General features: G+C 37.7%; 1 protein-coding gene across 10 annotated transcripts in view; it reads right to left on the bottom strand.

The window, feature by feature from the left end:
* The window catches only part of CNTRL (centriolin), an 83,214-nt gene that overhangs the window by 57,675 nt on the left and 2,020 nt on the right, over positions 1–23,519 (bottom strand). For 9 of the 10 annotated variants that reach the window (XM_064579462.1, XM_064579451.1, XM_064579452.1 and 6 more), the window contains exons 2-7: positions 17,565–17,806; positions 15,378–15,508; positions 11,793–11,923; positions 10,283–10,424; positions 7,732–7,918; positions 3,789–3,982 (exon numbers count right to left, since the gene is read on the bottom strand). In XM_064579462.1, coding sequence (XP_064435532.1) covers positions 3,789–3,982; positions 7,732–7,918; positions 10,283–10,424; positions 11,793–11,923; positions 15,378–15,508; positions 17,565–17,775 — 996 coding nt within the window. In that variant the 5' untranslated portion in view covers positions 17,776–17,806. Of the gene's footprint in view, positions 1–3,788; positions 3,983–7,731; positions 7,919–10,282; positions 10,425–11,792; positions 11,924–15,377; positions 15,509–17,564; positions 17,807–23,519 lie in introns of those variants that run through there. The other variant, XM_064579456.1, reaches the window with a different exon arrangement.

The following is a 23,519-nucleotide window of genomic DNA, read 5'->3' as shown; positions in this document are numbered from 1 at the left end:
TGATCCTGGAGTCCCGGGATCGAGTCCCGCATCGGGCTCCCTGCTCAGCGGGGAGTCTGCTTCTCCCTCTCCCGCTCCCCCCTCTCGTGCTCACTCTCGCTCTCTCAAATAAATAAATAAAGTCTTTAAAAAAAAAAATAAGAGTAGGTTAAATAAATTATTGTGTATCCATATAATGGAACAATATAGACTTTGAAAAAAATAAAAAAGATTTATATGTGTGTATATGTGTGTGTGCACATGTGTGTGGGTATGTTTTTTAACTTAGAGAGCTATGATATATATACCGCTTTGTAAAGAAATAAGATGCAGAATTAAAAAATATAGTAAGGTTCTTTTTTATCGCAAAATATTTAAAGGTACATATATTTAATTACATATATATTATATAACTATATGCGTACATTTAAGCATAGAAAACTTTTAAAAAGGATTATATACACCCAGAGAATAGGGAAGGGAAAGAGTGAGACCTTCATTTTCCACTGTATACATTTGTGTGGTCTAAATTTGTTATGATAAATATATACTAACTTCATATGTCAATATGTTTTTAAACGGTTAATGATAAAAATAACAATGACATAAAGAGCAATGTCTTCTAACCAAAAATAGTTACTGAAAATAAACCCAGCAAAAACTGTTGACAATTTATAAAACATTTATTCACAGCACAAACATATCAACATAAGTAGAAAAAAGAGTATTAGCAACTATAATAATCCATAATTTTGGGATAGTACAAAGTCAAAAAATGCAACATTTTGCCCAGGTTTTCTTTTTCCTTTTTTAAGATTTTATTTATTTATTTGACAGAGAGAGAGAGAGCACAAGCAGGGGGAGCAGGAGAGGGAGAAGCAGGCTCCCCGCTGAGCAGGGAGCCCCATGCAAGGCTCGATCCCAGGGTCCTGGGATTACGACCTGAGCCAAAGGCAGACGCTCAACGGACTGAGCCACCCAGGCACCCCTTGCCCAGTTTTTCAATGAGCTAACTAACATGTACCAGGGAGTCCGCATATAGAAATTATGTTTTTTTATCTTAGTAATAAAAGATGGATTCTATGTTATAAAAAAGATCAGTAAGTCAGGAAAATTTATTAAATGTTCACAAATATCAAGTAATACCATAGTAAGTACTGATTTTTATATTTGTATTTTCTTTTACTTTTTTTAAGTTTTACTTATTATTTATTTTTAAGTAGGCACCACACCCAACATGGGGCTTGAACTCAAGATCAAGAGTTGTACACTCTACCAACTGAGCCAGCCAGGTGCCTCTATACTTGTATTTTACATACAAATGTTAAGTGGTGGCTGCTAAAATAAAATTGATTGTCACGTAAGTTTCCAATGATTTAATTAATCATCATTATGGAATTATGGAATAGAGAGCAACAGATGTATAATATAAAACTACTGATAATTATCAGATTATTAACATCATATATAATATGCCTTCAGAATATGGCTGACATATTTGAAAACTACCTGCAAATAAGAGGCATATGAAGAAACCCACAAATGCTCTGAATAGTTAACTGACAGAGCTGGGGAAGATGCCCTGTCTTTCATCATGTCCCCCTGCTATAAATCATCTTTTTCCTCAGGCAAAGAAGAGCTCAAGAAAGAGGTAGTCAAGTATTCAGATTTCAAGTAACAGTTTCCATCTCTACACAGAGAAGGAAACACTTTTTCCTTGCTAAAAAACAAAAGTGCTTAAGCAGAATTCTTGTCAACAAAGCAAGTCATTCAAGGCAGAACGCCCATCTTGAAAGGGAGGTGCAAAAAGAAAGAGAACTATCTAGGATATCACTAGTTATATGAGAAATCAAATTCTCTCCTTTTTTTTTAAGATTTTATTTATTTATTTGAGAGAGAGAGAATGAGAGAGAGCACATGACAGGGGAGGGTCAGAGGGAGAAGCAGACTCCCTGCCGAGCAGGGAGCCCGATGCGGGACTCGATCCAGGGACTCCAGGATCATGACCTGAGCCGAAGGCAGTCGCTTAACCAACTGAGCCACCCAGGCGCCCGAGAAATCAAATTCTCTTAAGTTATGCACAGATCAGAAAAAGAATTGTCAAAAGAAAAAAAAAAGAGAGTAGCAATAGCTACTTTTTCCTTCAAGGAAAGTAACCTAATTATTTTACAGAATCAGATTCTCTGGGTTGAAAAGGCCTTTTAAGGTCATTTAGCCCATCTCCCTAGCTAATGTCTTTTATCTTTTCTCTAAGCCCTGAGCATATATGCCAGTTTCAGTGACAGCAACCCCATTCCAGAGTTATCACATTTTGTCTTAGGACAGTTATTAGAAATTTCTTTTTTTTTTTTCCCCGAGAGAGAGAGAGAGAGAGAGAGAGTGAGAGAGAGCGAGAGAGCGAGAGAGCGTGCGCGTGCGAGCACACGCGCAAGCCGGGGCGGGGCGGGGGGGAGGGCAGTGGGCTAAGGGAGGAGGGGTCAGAGAGAGAATCCTAAGCAGGCTCCATGCTGGGCGTGGAGCTCCATCTCATGACCTTGAGATCATGACCTGAGCTGAAAGCAAGAGTCAGATGCTCAACTGACAGAGCCACCCAGGTGCCCCTAGAAATTTCTTTATTACTAAATGAAAAATTGTTTTGTTATAATTCTATTTGCCATTTCTTAATTTTATCTCATGGGATCCTGGTCAGTAACTTTGGTCCCTCTTCCATGAAACAGTCCTTTGATTCTCTGAAGATAACTGTCATAGCTCACTAGATTGCCTCTTCTCCAGCTTGGACACCCCTGTTGCTTTGGCCACTCCCCACAGGGCGTGGTCTTGAGGCCTTTGCAGTCTCTGGGTCTGGCACCTTCTGATTATAAGCTATCTAATCTGTCTAAATCTCTTTTAAAATATCTTTTCTTCCTATTTCAACCATAAAGCCAAATTATATAAAATTTAAACATTACAGATATGCATAAATGGCAATTTGAAAGTGCTTTATAATTCCACTCCCCAGAAATAACTACTGTCAAGGGTTTGGTACATATCTACCATTTTCCCCTACATATACTTATACTATTATATATACTACCTATAAAGCATCGTACTTGATATACGGTTTCATAGCTTGCTTTTTTCACATAGCAATATGGATTAGACATACCTCCATATCAGGACATACAGCTCTACCTCATTTTAATAGCAACACAATTATTCTACCAGATGGATATCCACCGAGGGACATTTCAGCTATTTTCAATATTTTACTAATATAAACAATATTGTAGTGAATATCCCTGTATGTATGTGTATATGTGTAGATACATAATATCTTTATACATTCTTGCTACAATTTCCACAAAATGTATTAGAAATGTGTATCATATATAACTATTATATATTAAATAAGTATATATAATATTTCTAATATATAGAACATAGGGTATGTCCCTTTAAATTTGGATAATTTTGCCAATTTGCCTTCTAAAAGTTTTTGCCAATATACAGTCTCACCAACAATGTTGTTGTTAAAAATAAAATACAAACATCTAGGGGCAGTCTGACCAACTCCTCAGTGTGGGGTTCCACTGTCCTCCTTTATTTTGGATACCATACTTCACATAATGCAGCAAAGATAGTATTCGTCCTTTGGGGACCCATGTCATGCAGTGCACGGTCAACGACAATTTGTAGAAACTTCTGCACAAATTTCTGTTAAACCACATCTTCCTCATTCTACAGTCAAGAAGTTTTGTTTTTAGACCCAAGGACAAAGAATTCTCTATTTCAAGAGAATATAGTCAAAGCAATGTAAAACACAGGCTTACCAATTCATTTTTTGTGTTTAGGTTACTCTCCATCTCTTCATAGCTCTGTTTTTGTAACCTGGCCTCCTCTTTCAGGGATTTGTTCAATTTATCTTGACTTTTAATTTCCTCAAGGAACCTTGTCTGCTCACTCCTAAGCTCTTCAGTTTCCATTATCTTCTTCTCCAGATCTCTTTCCAGTCTTTCTACCTCGTCTGCCAGCACAAATTTAATAGTTTATTAATAGTTATATTTTCTACTTAAAGAAAGGTAAGAATATTTCTCAAATAATAGCAAAAGAAGTCTTAGAATAATATAAATACAATTCTACTTTGAAGACTATTCACTATGGTTTTGGGGAAAAAAAAGACAATCTTGAGCGAGCAAGTGATTTATATCTAAATGTGAGAACGCATTATCATTTGGATAACAATTTTAAAAGATAACACATTACAGGGCACTTGGGTGGCTCAGTCTATTAAGTGTCCGACTCTTGGTTCCAGCTCAGGTCATGATCTCAGGGTTGTGAGATCTGGCCCAGTATCGGGCTCCACATACAGTGGGGAGACTGCTTGAAGATTCTCTCCCTCTGCATCCGCCCCCCCCCGCCCACCGCTCTCCAGCACTCTCTCTCTCTCTCAAGTAAATAAATAAATCTTAAAAAGAAAAAAGATAACACTTTACTTCCAAGTATTTCATTCAATTAGCATGTTGGTAAATGAGGTTTTTTCCAGGTCTCCTATTAAAAACATGTACTATTTTATCTGATATTAGTAAGTACACTTTAAAGGATGCTGCAAGTAGGTTTGCAAAATACTCTATGATCTTAAAAATCCTTCAAAGGCTTCCTACTATGGATAGGATAGCATCCAAAACTTATATGAAGAACTCACAGAGATCTTCATGATTTGGTCCCAAACTCCCTCTCCAGCCTCATTTTCAAGTACACCCACTGCAGCCTTTCTGAAGTGACTCCATTTCTTGAGATTTGTGATGCCTCTTCTTACCTGCAAGCTTTCTTTTTTTTTTTTAAGATTTTATTTATTTTAGAGAGAGAGAGAGAGAGAGAGAGGGAAAGGCAGAGGGGTAGGGAGAAGGATTAGCAGACTCCCTGTTGAGCACAGAGCCAGACCTGGGGGCTTGATCTCACAATCCTGAAATCACTACCTGAGCCAAAGCCAAGAGTCGGATGCTTAACCATCTGAGCCACCCAGGCGCCCTTGCAGGCTTTTATTCACACCTGTCTGGAACTTTCTTCCTCTATCTCCTACTGGCGTATTTTGTACCCTCCACGTCTTAGTTTTGAAAAATATTTTGAGAAGCCTGCCCTGACTCTATCCTCTCCCCAGGTGAGATGCTTCCCCAGGGATGCTCTCAGGTCACCCTGTACCTCTGCTGTGTCCTTCATCACACAATGAGTTATAAAGTGTGGTCAAATATCTATGCATCTGCCTTTCCCACTAAAGCTTTGTAAAAGCAGAAACTGCATCTGTCTGGCTCACCGCTGGATCCCAAGGACCTTAAAGGCTCCTAATTAATATTCAGAGTCATAAATAAGCCTAGGTAATTTAAACATTTCCCCCAGAAGTGTATTTATATGAGGACTTTCCTATGCACTATTTATATTTTTAAAGATTCCAAAACATAAACTCAGGGTAACAAATATTGAGTTAGGGGATCCAAACTAATAAACATTTACCATATTTCTCAAGGATTGTATCAGACCATATGAAACTGCTGTTTTTGTAAGCCAAAATGGACTAACATCAATTTCAAATGGTTGAACCTACAGACTCATTTCCTAATGCTCTAAAATAGTTAATTCATACCTTCCTCTTTCTCTTCAAACCTCCCATACTCCTTCCATTTTCTTTCTCAGCTGATGATCTCCTATTACACTGAGAAAAGAGACACCACCCATGGGAACTTTCTCATTTTCCCACCAACAAAGCCACAAAACTACCCACACCTGCACACACCTTGCTCCCTTCTGATAAAGTGTCCCTCATATCAAGAGACAATCTTTCCTCTTTTCTCTGATCTCATCTTGTCTTTTCAAGGACCATAAGAATTGAGCCATGATGGTCTCTCCACTCCACCCTCAAATATTCTCTTTCTTTCTTCAGTTACTAGCTTTGAGGCTTATTGCATTTTCTTCTGCCCATTTCCTGGTCTGGAAGCTACTGGTGAATTTTTTTTAACTTAAACTCTACTCTTTTTAAAAATCCATTTATTAGGTACTAGGAGAGAGAAATTGTGGGAGGAAATTTCAAACCTTCACCCAAATGTGTCCCTTCCATTCTTGGATCTTGGATCTATAATCTAGCATTTGTTCCAACCACTCCTTAACCATGCTGGTCAAGACCATCATGTATTGTCAATCTAAAGCACTTCTCTGTCCTCATCTTACTTTTTCTTTATGTCTGCAACATTCAACCTAACTGACCACTTCCTCTCGTGAAATCATCTTGGGGCTTTTGCAACCCACTATTTCCTGGGTTTCCCCTTACATGGCCTCTCTTTCTCGGTCTCCCTAGATGGCTCACCTTGCTCTTCTCAACCCCTGCCTGAGTGAGCCAATCAATTCCAGTGGGATTAAGCATAATTGTTATGTAGACAACCCCCACATTTATGTCTCTATGAACTCCAGACTCATATTTCTAACCCTCTTCTTGGTTGTCTCACAGACATTCAAACTCAGTATTCTAAAGTCTCCCTTGTGTATACATAATATCACCAATCCAACCACTTACTCAAGCCAGAATCCTAGTAATTACCCCATTCATTAAAAAGTATTGCTGATTCTACCTCCCAAACTGATCTATTCCACATCCACCACCTAAATACAGGCCACCAACACTTCTATCCTGGATTACTGCAACAGCCTCTGGACATGTCCCTTTATCTCCATTTGCCCTGCTCCAAATCATTCTCCATCCTGCATTAAAAATAATCTTTAAAAAAATTTTTTTAAATATTTTATTTATTTATTTATTTATTTATTTATTTATTTATTTATTTGAGAGAGAGAATGGGAGAGCACGAGATGGGGGAGGGTCAGAGGGAGAAGCAGACTCCCTGCTGAGCAGGGAGCCCGATGCAGGACTCGATCCTGGGACCCCAGGCAGTCGCTTAACCAACTGAGCCACCCAGGTGCCCCTCTCTTAAAAAAATTTTAGTTCCAGTATACTTAACATACAGTGTTATATTAGTTTCAGGGATATAATATATGATTGAATTCTATGCATTACTCAGTGTTCATCAGGATAAGTGTACTCTAAAAATAATCTTCTTAATATAAAGTGGATCATGTCCCACTGCTGCCTAAAACTTCTCATTTGCTTCCTACTGCACCTGAAATAAAATCCAAACCCCAAGGCCCTGTGTCATCTCGCCCCTCCCCCAGCTCTCCCAACTTTTTCTTGAGCTGTCCTCCAGTCATACTGAACCTTTAGTTCCTTAATTTACCAGCGGCTTTCCAGCCTGAAAGTGCAAGCTGTTCCTCTCTCTGAACATCTTTCTTCACATGGCTAATCCTCTCCTGCCTATACCATCAGCTTATATGTCACTTCTCAGAGAGCCATTCCTTTATACCACCTTTGCCAAAAGGGGGTTCTCTCCTCTGTTACTTTATCTGGGTTTGCTTGCTTTTTGTCGTTCTTTTCCACTAAAATACAAGCTGCATGAAGTCCAGTACCATATGTCTTGTTTACCATTGTATCCTTAGTGCCAGATCCAGTGCCTGGCTCACAGTACATGCTCAATAAATATTTGTTGGTTCTTAGTGACATTAATGTATAATTGTTGTATAATGACATTGATGTTAATTGGTTTATGGGGGTATTTTTCAAAAAAATTTTAATAGCATTATAAAGCTCACACTTCAATATATTTTTCTGGATAACTTCTGAAAATAAATTCCTCCCCCACCCAAATTTAGTTTTTTTTTTAAATGTCACCTTACCTAAACTGAATCTTTCAAAAGCTTCTTGTCTGTCCTGGGTAGTTACTGGCTGACCTTCCAAACTTTCCAGTGAGCGAAGGTGAAAAATGGTAAACTGGATGTAATGAGGAAGGGTCACAACTGGATTTTCAAGTAGGATCAGAGAAGTCAAATCTTGAAGTAGTTTCAACTTGCTTACATCTTGGAGCTGAAATTATATATAATATTAGTATCTGTATAATTTAGTTTTAAAATAACAAAAACATACCTAAAGAAAGTAATAAATCAAGAAAATTGCTATCAACATGGCAAGGAACCTCTTCATGGAACCCATTATCCAAAATTAGTGGTGTGAGGGGAGGAACAGACAGTGAGTATCTTGAGTATCTATAGTGTATCAGGGCAGTATTAGGCATTTTCCATATGCCATTTCATTTATGACTCCTCACAACAATCTATGATGGAAACAACATCTTAATTTTGTAGATGAAGAAACTGAGGTTCAAAGAAGTTAAATAACTTGCCCAAAGCTCAGCTTACAAATGAACAAAACAGGATTTGAATTCATCTGTGTAACTTTAAACCTATTATTTTTTCATTATACTGATTGAACACATCACAAATACAAATGGCTATAAAAAAGATTTTGGTAAATCTTTACTGATGACAATGTCAAATATAAACTGGGATGAGAAAGTAATAAAAAGTTAGAAATGATAATAAATATTTATTGAATGATTTTCCTGTTAACATCAGTTGACACTGAGTACTATCTAACAATCGACTACTTGGGAGGAATATTTATAGCAAATTTTAGATTCATGGCTACCTCTTTCCATCATAGCATAAGCCCCAAGAGCTCCAAGGTGATGCTGTGCAACATGGTATAGGGTTTGGGCTCTGAGGCTCTTGGGCTGTTGCAGTGAAATGGTACAGAGTCACCTTACCAGACCTTTAGAAAGATGAAATAAGAAAGCATGGACACTGTGAACCGCACAGTAATTAAACAAATGTTGTTTATCATTCTTGGCTTCCACTGGTGAAGGTTTAAGGAGTTATTTAGTGTTTTAAAGTTTTTAAAACATTTTCACATTTATCATATTATCTGAGCCCCATAACACCCCTGTAAAGAAGGCATGGTAGGGTTTGTTTTCTCCAATTTAAACAATGAATTTTAGAGATAAAGGGATTCTCCAAGGTCACAGAAGGCAGGTCTAGACCCATATTAGGAAGCACATCTTTTTTTTTTTTTTTTAAGATTTTATTTATTAATTTGACAGAGAGAGACACAGTGAGAGAGGGAACACAAGCAAGGGGAGTGGGAGATGGAGAAGCAGGCTTCCCGCTGAGCAGGGAGCCCGATGCGGGGCTCGATCCCAGGACCCTGGGATCATGACCTGAGCCGAAGGCAGACACTTAACGACTGAGCCACCCAGGCGCCCCAGGAAGCACATCTTTTATTGTCTATTCTATGACTGATGTTCTCTGAGCATGGTTGTTCCAATTTTAATATAGATTTAAGTAAATCAATGTTTTTACTTAACAAATACTTTTTTAAAAAAAAGATTTTATTTATTTATTTGTCAGAGCGAGAGAGCACAAACGGGGGGGTGGCAGGCAGAGGGAGAAGCAGGCTCTCTGCTGAGCAGGGAGCCCGACACGGGACTCAATCCCAGGACCCTGGGATCAGGACCTGAGCTGAAAGCAGACACTTAACTGACTGAGCCACCCAGGCGTCCCTTAACAAATACTTTATTAAACACCTAACTATATAAATGTTAGAAAAAAATCATAAATTATACTCCAAAGGAAAGCATACAGGACTATCAGATTATGTGAGCCATGATAAAGAAGTTGCTCTACAATAAAAGAGCTAGTGATTAACCTCCTGTAACACCTGACACACCTGATTATAACATAATCAAGCTTAATTCATGTGAAAAAAACAAAACAAAAAAAAGTACTCAGTTCCTGGCATTCAGTGACCTGGATTCTGGCACAAGCTGCGTGACTTTGGGTAAGAGACTTAACCTGAAAATGGGAAAAAGACGATACTACCTGATAGTATTCAAAGAATAATCCCTTTACTTCCTCCTTAAGAAAAGTTTTCTGAGGCTCAAAGGAAATGATAGATGCAAAAATCCTAAGAGGTCAACTCTCAGTTACCATGGAACCATGCAAAACCAGAAATGCCTATATTTAAATACCCTAGAGAGTCCTAGGTTATGCCTAAATTTGATCTCTGGTCAAAGGACCAGGAACCTTAAATGAAGAAATCTCATTTTTTTTTTTTTTTAAGATTTTATTTATTTATTTGACAGAGAGAGAGAGAGCACAAGCAGGGGGAGCAGTAGAGGGAGAGGGAGAAGCAGGCTCCCGGCTGAGCAGAGAGCCTAATGTGGGGCTCGATCTCAGGACCCTGGGATCATGACTTGAGCCGAAGACAGACGCTTAACCGACTGAGCCACCCAGGCACCCCAAGAAATCTCATTTTTAAAAACTTAGATTTTAATATTTTTTTCAACAAGTCTAAAAATTTGAGAAAAAAATTTTACTACTTTGAATAACTTACCGATGAAATCTTGTTGCCTCTCAGATTGAGGACTCGCAAAGATTTTAACTTCTTCCCTAACCATACTGGGATATGTTCAATTTCATTTCCTGCAAGGTTTAGCTTTTGCAGATTATACATATTTTCTATGCCTTCAATTTTGCTGGAAAGCGAAGGATAAAATCAAATTTAGTAAATACAATGATAGAGTTCCTCCACTGTATGTTTAAGAATAAATAGCCTTGGTTTTATGTGGGGTTACTTTTCATAATTATAATTTGTTAACCCTTTTATAAACGAGAACCAAACAAAAGTGGCTAAAAAGAAATTGACCAGAACAGCTAAGCTGCCAACTCTTCGTTACTCGGTCCAGGAATCCTACCCATCTTACTATCAGACTTTAGGATCCCACAACACAGAAAAGGAGAGTCTATCCGTGGCATTATCACTACCCACTGGGAGCAATACTAGTGGACAGCCTATGTTCCATACAGTCCTGCACAAGAGATATCCTTAATTATTACCCTAAGTCATCACCAAAAGATTAGCTATGACAGCAGGATATGGCTGCCATTTTGAACTGATGGATTCTCTATATTTATGGACACTATATTTATGAACATAAATATTTTAATCAGAATACTTAGATCAATAAAACATCATTCATATTGAATTTTCATTGATGAAATATTTTCCCAATTTAATTGTCAATTTAATTGATTACAATTTAATTGTCATTTTAATTCCATGGAAAATTTTCTATGGGCAAATATTTCCAAGCTTCTTTATTTTCATGTTTATTTTATTGAAATTATTTTTATCAGTATCAGTTATTTTTTATACAAACTTTATATTAAGGATTTGATTCCATTTTTTTCCCCTTTCATTTTTTGCCATATTAGAGCTTCTGCCGCTGTTAGTGGTTTTGTTTTGTTGGCCACTGTATGTTCCAAGTCTAAAGTGGAGGGAAGTATACAGATATAAAGATTTTCAAGATTCGATATTTGCATCATTTTGTTTATAACAAGTTTTCTATGTTGGTTTTTGCCACTGTCAGTTTTATTATGTTTATTTCTCAAAGTAATATATATAATGAAGTGGAAGCATGACTGAGTGTATTACAGCAATGAACAAAGAACATCAGGATAAACACATAGGATCAAAATACATTGAAATATCGTTCAGATCAAAATGACAGGGTTAAAACACTCTGCTTTGTGTCAACGTTCTTAATGTAGTAAGGCAGTGGATCAAAGACTCTATCTGTGAAAACTTCCTGTCAAAAATGGAATTAAAATAAAATTTGGTATTCATGTATCTCCTGTGATAATGCTAGAAAGATATTATTCTGTACTTTAGTAATGCCAAAACAAGAAACCAGTTATCATATGTGAAGGGTTAGACTAGCAATGAATGAGGATCCAAGCACCTGCTGTTTCCAAGGACTCTCAATTCAGTGATGTGGGCAACATTAATCTACCTCTTTAGCAAAGACAACCCTGCAATGCTACCTAAATAAGTATTTACTTACCAGATTTTGTTATATGATAAGTTGAGTTCACGTAATTTTGACAGCTTGTCCAATTTCTCAATCTTCCCTATTTGATTATAGCTGAGATTCAGTACTTCAAGTTTAATGCATTTTTCCAAATTTTCGATATACTAATTGGAAATAAATGAGTAAATACTTTATATGACAGATGCCTTGACATAAAGTACAACATGTATGTATGTGCATCAGGCACTGTTGTGATCAGTCACCAGAGAATAAACCCTTCCTGCTCTCCTGGACAGTCCCTCGGCACAGCTTCCTTCAACCGGAAATAGCAGCTCTCCTCACCCCTCAGTGGACAACACTTCCTACGTTTCAAGGAAATCAAGACTATCCAACAAGAATTCCACCTCACCTTTTCCGCCACTTCAACTTTTCTATGCCCCTCCCCCCTCTCCTTCTTCGAAGTTCAGCTAGGTACTTACGCTCTTGCATAACTTCATGTACCCCTCCCGCCACGGTCTTGCATCTTTAATCTCTTCCACTCCTGAATCTTCCCCTCATTATGCAATAGATACCCATTATGTACTTACTACATACGAGATGCACTGCCAGGCAATGGACACCAGTGAACTAGACAACTCCCCTGCTACAGGAGCCTTTGTTCGACAGGCTCAACCTCTTTCACACAAAACAAATCACCTCCTGCTAAACTTGTTTTCCTATCAAGCTATCATTTTAGCTCCTTTGTTGGTGACCACATTCTCACAGGAGTTGTGTACATTTGCTCATTCTGCCTTCCATTTATTCTATTGGTAAGGCAAAATATCTTCTGCTTTTACTATGTATTCAAATAGTTCTCCCCAAGATTGCCATTCATCCATCCATTCCACAGATATTTATCAAACATGGATTATGTGCCAGGGGCTGTTCTAGATGCTAGAAATACATTGGTGAATAAGGAAACCAAGGTTCTTGCTTTCATTCACAGAGAAAGCCAATAAATAACATTTTCAGACACTGAAGTGTACTAACAAGAAAATAAAGATAACGTGATGTGACAGCCTACAAGGCAATGACGGGGCAGATTTGTCTGTGTTCACTGCGTAAGCATAAATGCCTGGCACAGAGTGGGCACTGAATAAACATTTGTTGGCAGAAAGAATGAGAGTCACGGAGAAGGTAGCTAATGGCAACTGGGTGGTAAGGGAAGGCCTCACAGAGGTAGTACACTGAACTGAGACCTTAATAACAATTCTCGGGGCAGAGAATAACAGGCAGAGTAGAAAAATACAAAGGCCCGGTTGGTTTGAGAAATAGAAGGGCTTTTTAACTGCCAAATCCAAATGACTTCTAAGTTTTCGTCCTAGTTTATGATTCTGTGACATTTTATATCATCCACTCTTGCTTGAAGTTCTCCCTCCTTTGGCCTCCATTCATCATACACTTAGATCTTCTGTTCTAATAGCCCCTTCAGACTTCTTCTTTGGATATGCCTCTCCTGTGTGTGCTTTCTCTCTCTCTCTCTCTGATTCCCCTTCACTATTTCTCCTCTTAATCCCAGGCATTCTAGGAAGCTCTAAGTTCCCAGAGATCAGAAACTAAACTTATTTACCTGTGTACCTTTTCCCACAGCCTAACATAATGCCTGGCATATAATAACCATACAGTAAATATTTAGTCCTTTGATTTCACTTTTGCAATTTGTAAACTCCAGAATGTCTCCTTTTTCCTTTTTAATTACACAAGACATAAATATATTCTAAAAAAAATTTCAAATGAAACATAAGAAGCTCTCTTCATCAAGTCCCCAGGCCTCTGTAAAAAAATCCCACTGATCAAAGGTAACCATTGTTAAGAGGCTGACGTATAAACATCTGTATCTTTCTATTCATTTACATCCATATATACACAAATAGAAAAACAGAATTTTTAGACCTTACTATACAAAATGTTTTAGAATATTTTTTTTCATTAAATGCACTGTGGACATTGTCCCACATTAATACATAGAGCTCTAACTTATTTTTTTAAGAAACTTGACAGTATTTCATGGTCTACAGGACCATAATTTATTTAACTGATTCCCTATTGATAGAAATTTGGTTATTTCCAATTTTTCTATTTTAAATAATGCTTAATAAACATGACTATATAGATACTTCTGGATACATGTGCGTGTAATATCAGTAGAAAAGACATCAAAGAGTAGAACTGCTGGGTTGGTAAGTATAAATTCAGTAAGTATAAACTCAATTGCTGGGTCAAATAAGTACACTTGAAATTTGGATAAATGCTATCAAACTGTCTTTCTAAAATGCAGGAGCAATGTATATGTCCCACTAAAAAATATGATAATATCCACTTCCCACACCTTTCTGAACACTGAAATAATCCTTTTAATTCTTGTCCATTAGACATACAAGAATGAAAATGGTATCAAACTACTGTTTTCATATTTTTTTAATAAAGTTGAACATATTTTCATGTTATGATTAGCCATTTATAATACTTTTGTGAATGCCTTGTTCATATCCTTTGCACATCTTCCATTGAGTTATCTCTCTTACTGAATTGTGGAAGCTCTTTATAGCATATGGGTATTGTTATATATGTTGAAAACACTCCCTGACAGTTTAACTTTTTAAAAGATATCTTTCATTAAACACTTTAATCTTTATGTACACTAAGTCTGTCAATATTTTTCTTTGTGGCATTAGGGTTAGTGCTTGCCAAAAGGGCTTTCCCAACTCTAAGATTCTAAAATATACTCTCCTATATTCTTTCCTAATACTTCTATAGCATTTTTGTGGGTTTTGTTCTGGTTTCATTAAATCTTCAACCTTCTGGACTTAATTTTTGTGACTAATGTATTAGGCTTTTAAGTTTATATTTTTTCCAATTAAAAAGTTTAAGTTGTCTCTTACAATGTGTTCATGTTGTATAGTTTATGAATAAAGTAATAAACACTCCAGAGCAGGGATCAGCAAACTTTTTCTCAAAAAAGTCACATAGTAAATATTTTTGGCTTTATGGGCCCTATAGTCTCTGTGACAACTATTTACCCCTGCTACTATACTGCAAAAACAGCCACAGACAATATGTATACAGATGAGTATGGCTGTGTTCCAATAAAATTTTATTTACAAAAACAGGCAGCAGGCCCGATTTGGCATACAAGCTATAGTTTGCCAACCCCATCTCTAGAAAGAATCCAATAATGTATAAAATAATAGGAGCTTATGAATGTGAAGATGTCATACTTCCGATACAGAACTTTCACTGGAAACAATACAAGGTCTGCTATAAATTAGGTGACATTAGGATGAGATGTTACTGTAAATCTAATATAATCTTTTAATTTTCAGCTTTTTTTTTTTTTTTTAAGATTTTTATTTATTTATTTGACAGAGAGAGATAGCGAGAGCAGGAACACAAGCAGGGGGAGTGGGAGAGGGAGAAGCAGGCTTCCTGCCGAGCAGGGAGCCCGATGTGGGACTCGATCCCAGGACCCTGGGATCATGACCTGAGCTGAAGGCAGACGCTTAACGACTGAGCCACCCAGGCGCCCTAATTTTCAGTTTTAAAACACAGAAAAATTAAAAAACAATGCTGGTAACCTACCCTAAATTTCTTGCCACCATCTTTAGCAAGTGAAAGGTTCAGAGACTTTACCAAGGCCAAATTGTCCTGTTTAGTAAGTTTTTTAACAAGGGCCTCTGTAATATATCGGATTCCTGCATGTGAATCAGCTTCTGAAATTACAAAAACAGATCATCATCAGTAGAAGAGGACATCTCTGAAAAGCAAATTATTTTGATGTTATATAACAAAAAAAAAATTTTTTTTAAGCCATGCAAATATAAAAACAGCTGGTTAGTTCCAATTGCAATGTTTTAATAATATTTTACTTTATATAGCATTATATTATAATAATTGCATACATATATAGTAATGTAAGTTATACTTTATAAATATTAGCTCTGTGCCAAGCTTGTGCTATATGCTTTACACTTACAATTTAATTTGTACAACATTTAAAACAGAAACTACTATTCCCGTTTATTTAAAAAAATTATAGGGGCACCTGGGTGGCTCAGTTGGTTAAGCATCTGCCTTCGGCTCGGGTCATGATCCCAGGGCCCTGGGACTGAGCCCTGCATCTGGCTCCCTGCTCAGCGGGAAGCCTGCTTCTTCCTCTCCCACTCCCCCTGCTTGTGTTCCCTCTCTCGCTGTCTCTCTCTCTGTCAAATAAATACATAAAATCTTTAAAAAAAAAATGATAATAGTTTGCTCAAGATCTCGTGGCTAATGATGTGGAAATCCAGGACTTGAGCCCAGGCAAAAGAATCCAAAACTTATACTTTTAATCACATGCAGCATTGAAGTTTTAGCAATGTTTTTGATATTACTTTTTTTTCCTTAGAGAAGGAGAGAGAGAGAAAGAGAGAGAGAGGGAAGGGGAAAGAGGGGTGCAGAAAGAAAGGGAGAGAGAGAATTTTAAGCAGGCTCCACACCCAGAGCAGAGCCCAAAGCAGGGCTAGATCTCATAGCCCTGAGATCATGACCTGAGCCAAAAATCAAGAGTGGGAGGCTTAACGGACTAAGCCACCCAGGCGCCCCCTAGTTTTGGGGGGTTTTTTGTGTTTTTTTTATGGTTATCCATTTATTACAGTGCTAAATTACCTAGTTTTTTGTTTTGTTTTGTTTTAAATAAGCTGTCACTAATCTGGTTGTTCGGTTGGTTTGTTTTTTTTTAATTCCAATCTAAACTTCAGAAACACTGGAATTCTTAAAAATCCTTTTTTTCTTTTTATGGTGAGAAACTCAAATTTGTTGCTCTTTTAAACAGAGAATAACACAACATATTTTATAAAGTTCTAACTTGATGGACAGGACACCCTGTCCTAAGGTTAGGAAAGGTAAAGCCATCTTACATTTTACAATCACAGCTGTAAAAAGAAAATTCTTTCTTTAGGAGTCAGAAAAAATTAATCCTGGGTTCAGATCCAGGCTGTACGACAAAGTGTCCCTATGATTATTTACAGTAAGTTAATATTACATTTATTTTGGTTCAAAATAAAATTATTTCTTCCTTTAATTTGGGCTATTCTAGGAAAGAAAATGACTAATACTCTAAAATATTAATCAAATTAGAGTCAACAGTGTACAACTGACAGCAAGAGCATAGTCTAAACTCAATAGCTGATAAGGTTTAGTAATCAAAACTGAGCAGACAGCTGTGATTTCATGACTTAGCAAAGAAATCACATAGTTTTCATTCACATTCAGTTTCATTAAATCGTCTCTTGGAAAAAAAGAATGTATTTCTGAAAACAAATTTCCACATGAACAGACTGCTTTTAAGAAAAAAAATAAAAACAAAACCTTGGAGGAACATATACATGTCCCTTAGGGGGACACGATAAGCAGTTTGCCAATAAGCAGACGGGACTAGCCCAAGGGTAGATTACATTTTTGTACTGAATTAAGGCACTCCACTCTGAACTGAACAGATAGGCTTTTCCTCTAACCAAGGACGATGGTAAATTTGGCATATGAGCTTTAAGGTACTCTTGCACCATAGGAAATAAAGCTTCCTCTTTCTGGAAACTTCCTTCTCCAAACCCTTTCAGGCGGCTTCACCCTCACCCAGCTTTCATCCTCCACTGTCCTTACATACTTTCTGTTGGTATAAACAATAGGTCATGTTAGTACAAAGATATATATTTCTCTTGGACAAAAAGTGTAAGTTTGGTAATTTTCCATCTCTAGAGTATGTGTTCAAATTCTTAGATTAAAAAGCATTACCTTTATGGTTTTGGTAGTCCAAAAGCACCGTGTTTTCATCTGTAATCTCAACTTGCTCATTCCATTGTCCTCCAAAATGAAGAGTCTCAGATCCACTTAGAGGCGAAAGTGACCTAGATCTCATACTGGACACAAGGGATGGTGGACTAGGAGAGTGAGGTGATGGTGGCATCTTTGCATTGGAAAATTTTTGTTGAGAACTTTTCTTCATGGCAAGACTAAAGCCGAGTGTCCATCAAAACCTGTGAGAGTTTTCAGCATATTTAACAAGGTTAATTTTTTAGAGCTCTCAAAACTATTAATCTACTTTTAGAGTTTTTTTAAGTTCTGCACCCAAAGTGGGGCTTGAACTCAGTCACATGTTCTACAACTGAGCCAGCTAAGCGCCCTTATTTCTAGAGTTCTGAAGATGACTCAGAGGCTACAGATGCTAGGACCCATACTACTCCAAGCCGACGGGAGCAGACACTGCTTCAAACACTGCTGACCAACTTGCCAGAGGGAAGAGAGACCTCCAGAGGCTCTTGTATTGACACATGCTCCAACCAGAAGTCTTACCTGTCATTCCTCTTCTCTATTGGACCAAAATAGTCACAATACCCCTCATACCCACAAAGGGTCCTAGCATATAGGAAGCTGGAAATGTCTGGCAACCAGCAGTATTTAATACTGACAACTACTCTCTCCTTCCTGATAAAGTTTCTTCTTTCACTTCTGGGACACCACATTCTCCTGGTATCCTCCTGCCTTTGTGGCCACTCCTTGGCTTCCTTTGTTGGCTCACAGTCCTCTATTCAATCTTCAAATGTCAGAGCTCCTCAAGTCTCTTCTATTCTCTCTCCAATCTTACTTTAGACAATCTAATGCACACCCATGGCTCCCAATGTCACCTGTATATTGATGTTTATATCTTCAATCCAACCTCTCTCTGAGTTCCAGACTCCTGTTTCCAACTGCCTACTTGATATTTCATTGCCACCCTAAACTCAACATGTCCAAACTGAATTTATCACTTCCCCCATTCCTCCCATATAGAGTAACGCACGAATTATAAGTGTACAGCTCCATGAATTTTTATACGGTGAATACAACCAATACCCAGATCAAGAAATGGAATATTACCAGACCCCCCCCGAGAAGCCACCTTATACCCCCTTTCCACATACCCACATACATGGGTAATCACTACCCTGATTTCCAATACCAGAGATTTTTTTAACTATTTAAGATTTTTATTTTTAAGTATTTCTACATCCAACATGGGGCTCGAACTCACAACCCTGAGATCAAGAGTCGCATGCTCTTCCAACTGAGCCAGGCAGGCACTCGATAAACTATTTTTGAACTCTATGTAAATGAAATCATAGAATAGTTTTTATATCTGCCTCCTTCGTTAAACATTATGCTTCTGGTATGCATTCAGATTTGTCTAATGCTATTTGAAAAACATCTGATCGCTTCAAACTCGCATGCCTACTATTGCTTGTCCACAAAATCAATTTTGTTGAAGTTCAGGTCTTCCAGAAGGAATGAAAGCGCTTATTGATGAAAGGGATCTTAGTCAAATCCCTTTACTTTTCAGAAAAGAAAATTAAAGCCCAGAATGGTAAATGACTAGGTCAGACACAATGCTAGTTATAGTAACGATGAGAATCAGTTCTCCTCTCAAACTAATTTGTAAGTCAAATCACATTAACTATTCTAGTAGAATGTAAGTTCCATGAAAGTAGGGATATTGTTCACTGATTTATTCCAGGCCTAGGGCAGAACTTAGCAGAAAGCAGATGATTAATTTTATCTCATGAATTACTCATGAAGAACTGATAAAATGCATTTATTTAGTACCACAACAAAAGGATATCTTCCTGTGCAATATTAGTCCTCTACACCAAGAGTCCTAATGTGCAAGGTTAGGTTTATACAAAAAAAATTTTCATAATATACAATTACTTTTATAAGTACAACCATTGCAAAAATCGTAAGTTTGACAAACTTTTAGATAGAAAAAAAATCTTATAAAATGGATGGGTCTTCAGCAAGGCAATGATCCTATTTTTGCTCAAAATCTCCCTTCTTAAAATGTGAAGACAAAACACAAATTAATTTTTCGAAAAGTTGGGGCACCTGGATGGCTCAGTTAGTTGAGTGTCTACCTTCGGCTCAGGTCATGATCCCATGGTCCTGGGACTGAATCCCGCACTGGGCTCCCTGCTCAGCGAGTGAGTCTGCTTCTCCCCTTCCCTCTGCCTCTTACCCTGGGTTGTGCTCTCCCTCTTGCTCACTCTCTCTCAAGTAAATAAAATCTTTAATTTTTAGAAAAGTTTTCAATGCAAAGATTTTGGGCAGCTCCAATGTTAATGCTATACAAAGTGGTACTAGAACAAGATATTATAATGGTTTGATGTGTGAACACCTTCACAAGTATATAGGTATTATTATACAGGCCGGGATTATGAAGAAACTTATTTGTTAAATGGTTGGAACATATTTAATACATGGAAAAGAGAGGCGCCATATAGTCAATCAATTAACCAACAAATAAGAGATGTAGTATCTTTCCATGATGATATAGTCATTCTAGGAATGCTGACCTTACCCAAAACATGTCTGGAATTCCTCTTTGGGTCCTGCTTTCAGAATTATTTATACACCTCACCAGAAAATCAGACCCATCACTTCAGCTAGTATTTTCCCAGGTTGAACATTAACTTTACCATCTGTCAAATATTGTGATAAGCTCTTACCTGCATCATTACATTAGAAGGATCAAATATAACAATTCCATGAAATAGGTGTTATCATCTCCCCCTTTAAAGATTAAAAGGTCAAGTAATTTGTTTAAAGTCCCATAACTAATTGGTTAATCCAAGGCTTGAATCCTGATCTGATTTCAAAGCCCGTGTCTTCATTACTGTGTCATATTGCTGACTGAGTTTTCTGGAGTCCAGATCATGTTTGATTTGCTCTCTAGAGCCTAGCATGGTGCCTCACACAAAGAGACCAGAATAAATGACACTAAATGACCTTGATCAACAGATAGCATATACTATAAGACAATTCCTGAAGGAAAACGAGAAAATTTAATATAATAGCATCATTGAACTCATGATCTATCTTCTTAAGGTGACTAGTTTGAAGAGAACAAAGACCCGCTACATTTGTTTTTAAAAAGTGATTATTGAGATACCACCTTACACCAGTTAGAATGGCAAAAACTGACAAGGCAAGAAACAACAAATGTTGGAGAGGTTGTGGAGAAAGGGGAACCCTCTTACACTGCTGGTGGGAATGCAAGTTGGTACAGCCACTTTGGAAAACAGTGTGGAGGTGCCTCAAAAAATTAAAAACAGAGCTACCCTATGACCCAGCAATTGCACTCCTGGGTATTTACCCCAAAGACACAGATGTAGTGAAAAGAAGAGCCATATGCACCCCAATGTTCATAGCAGCAATGTCCGCAATAGCCAAACTGTGGGACGAGCCGAGATACCCTTCAACAGACAAATGGATAAAGAAGATGTGGTCCATATATACAATGGAATATTACTCAGCCAGCAGAAAGGATGAATACCCAACTTTTGCATCAATATGGATGGGACTGGAGGAGATTATGCTAAGTGAAATAAGTCAAGCAGAGAAAGTCAATTATCATATGGTTGGTTTCACTTATTTATGGAACATAAGGAATAGCATGGAGGACATTAGGAGAAGGAAGGGAAAAATGAAGGGGGGGAATCGGAGGGAGAGACAAACCATGAGAGACTGTGGACTCTGAGAAACAAACTGAGGGTGTTAGAGGGGAGGGGGGTGGGGGCATGGGTTAGCCTGGTAATGGGTATTGAGGAGGGCACGCACTGCATGGAGCACTGGGTGTTATACGCAAACAATGAATCGTGGATCACTACATCAAAAACTAATGATGTATTGTATGGTGGCTAACATAATTAAATAAAATTTTTTATTTAGTGGTTATTATCTCACAGTTCTACATTACAGTATGGCCAACTGCCTTGTGCCAACAGTCCAGTTCACTTTAAACTGCAAACTTCTGGGCGCCTGGGGGGCTCAGTTGTTAAGTGTCTGCTTTCGGCTCAGGTCATGATCCCAGGGTCCTGGGATCGAGTCCAGCATCAGACCCTCCACTCAGCGGGGAGTCTGCTTCTCCCTCTCCCTCTGCCTGTCGCTCTGCCTACTTGTGCTCTATCTCTCTGTCAAATAAATAAAATCTTTCAAAAAAAAAAAAAATAAACTGCAAACTTCTATGTGTCTTTACCTTCTCTTTCATTTTTTCATATAGATCAGAAAAGCCTCCTCCAATTCACATAACTGCTCTTTATGCCAGTGACAATGCTTTTGGTCCTAATTTCCCAAGTGTGGCAAAAGCTTCTATCGCTACTATCACACCACTCTGCCATGGAAACAAATCTCTTAGTAATACTGATTCTGTACTGACCTGTAAGGGTGTCTCTTTCTAAATAAGAATAATATACTCAAACTTGAGGATAGTTAAGAGGCATGTGCTTTAAAAATAAAATTATAAAAATAAGTAAATAAATAAATAAAATTAAATATATTTATTCCTGAATTATATGTAGTTTTCATAAAGGCAGGAGATTAAAAAAATAAAAGAGGGGAGTGACAGGGACCAGCTCTCAATTCTACATATCTTTCCCTACCCTGTAACAGGGTAGAAAATTATATAATTAGAATAATAGGATGTTGCCATATGCTACAGAGATATGCTTTATATATTTTTTTAGTTTCTTGGCTAAAAAAAAGCAGCACATCTTATATTTTTATGCAATGCAATTATTCTGTATCCCACATCTTAGTCTTCTCTCTAAATTCTTACAATACTAAACCATCATGAATTCTCCTCATAACATTCTAATGATTAAGATCTTTCAGTGCTTCACTAGACTATTATGAGGTCCTCTGTCACCTCTCTTGATCAGAAAAACTCTGCTTTACTCATTTATAGATTTTAAAAAACATTTTAGAATGGATTTCTGAAATCTAGATCAATTCCTTTCTTTCGTTTTTTTTTTTTTTAAAGATTTTATTTATTTGACAGAGAGAGACACAGCGAGAACAGGAACACAAGCAGGGGGAGCGGGAGAGGGAGAAGCAGGCTTCCCACCTAGCAGGGAGCCCTACGCAGGGCTTGATCCCAGGACCATGACCTGAACTGAAGGCAGACCTCAACGACTGAGCCACCCAGGTGCCCCTAGATCAATTCCTTTCTTTTATGAATTGTAACATGAAAGATGAAGTGATAGTTCCAAAGGCACAATGCATTCCCAGATTCCCCCCTCCCCCGCCCCGGGCTGCCATAGCTCCTGTAAGGTTTGGTCACTGAAACAACAGATATATATTACAATCTCATAAAATAGCTAACTCAGTAATAGTGAACTGGGCTGTGTTTGAGAATGGCTAACATTATTTCAGAGACCAGCACCTAGATGTAGTAAATGGCCAACTACAATTTTAAGGGAGAAATGGGGATATTGTCTGACCCTAGATGTAGTTTGTAATCACATAAAGACCAAGCAATAAAAAAAGAAAGAAGACAGCTGAGGGGTAGGGCTAGAGTATATGAAGAGGTAGAATAAAGAGAAAACAAAACAAGCAAAAAAGTCCAGAGCTGGAGACGTATTTTGAAGGCCCAGAAGGGGGTTTGCAGTGCAAGAGAAAGTTACTGGAATGATGGTATTATCAGAGTCATATGACTCTGATGGGTCAGAAAACACCATCCATCTTGTCACTCCCTTGCCCTGACACATAGCTTACTAGAGACCATACCTCCACCTCTATTCAGCCTTTCCTCACACTTCTAATTTTCCATCTTCTTTGATCTTCTCCAAATAAGACAGACCTCCATTATCCCCAACCCTCCCTCTCTCTTCCCAGTCCACTCCAATATGCAAATATCCATCCCCATTTCTTGACCTCCAT

This window comes from Mirounga angustirostris, unplaced genomic scaffold (genome assembly GCF_029215605.1).
Source record: "Mirounga angustirostris isolate CCGP_5_RB_7025 unplaced genomic scaffold, mMirAng1.0.hap1 SCAF_15, whole genome shotgun sequence".
Lineage (NCBI taxonomy): Eukaryota > Metazoa > Chordata > Mammalia > Carnivora > Phocidae > Mirounga > Mirounga angustirostris.
This window is presented reverse-complemented; position numbering and strand designations above follow the sequence as displayed.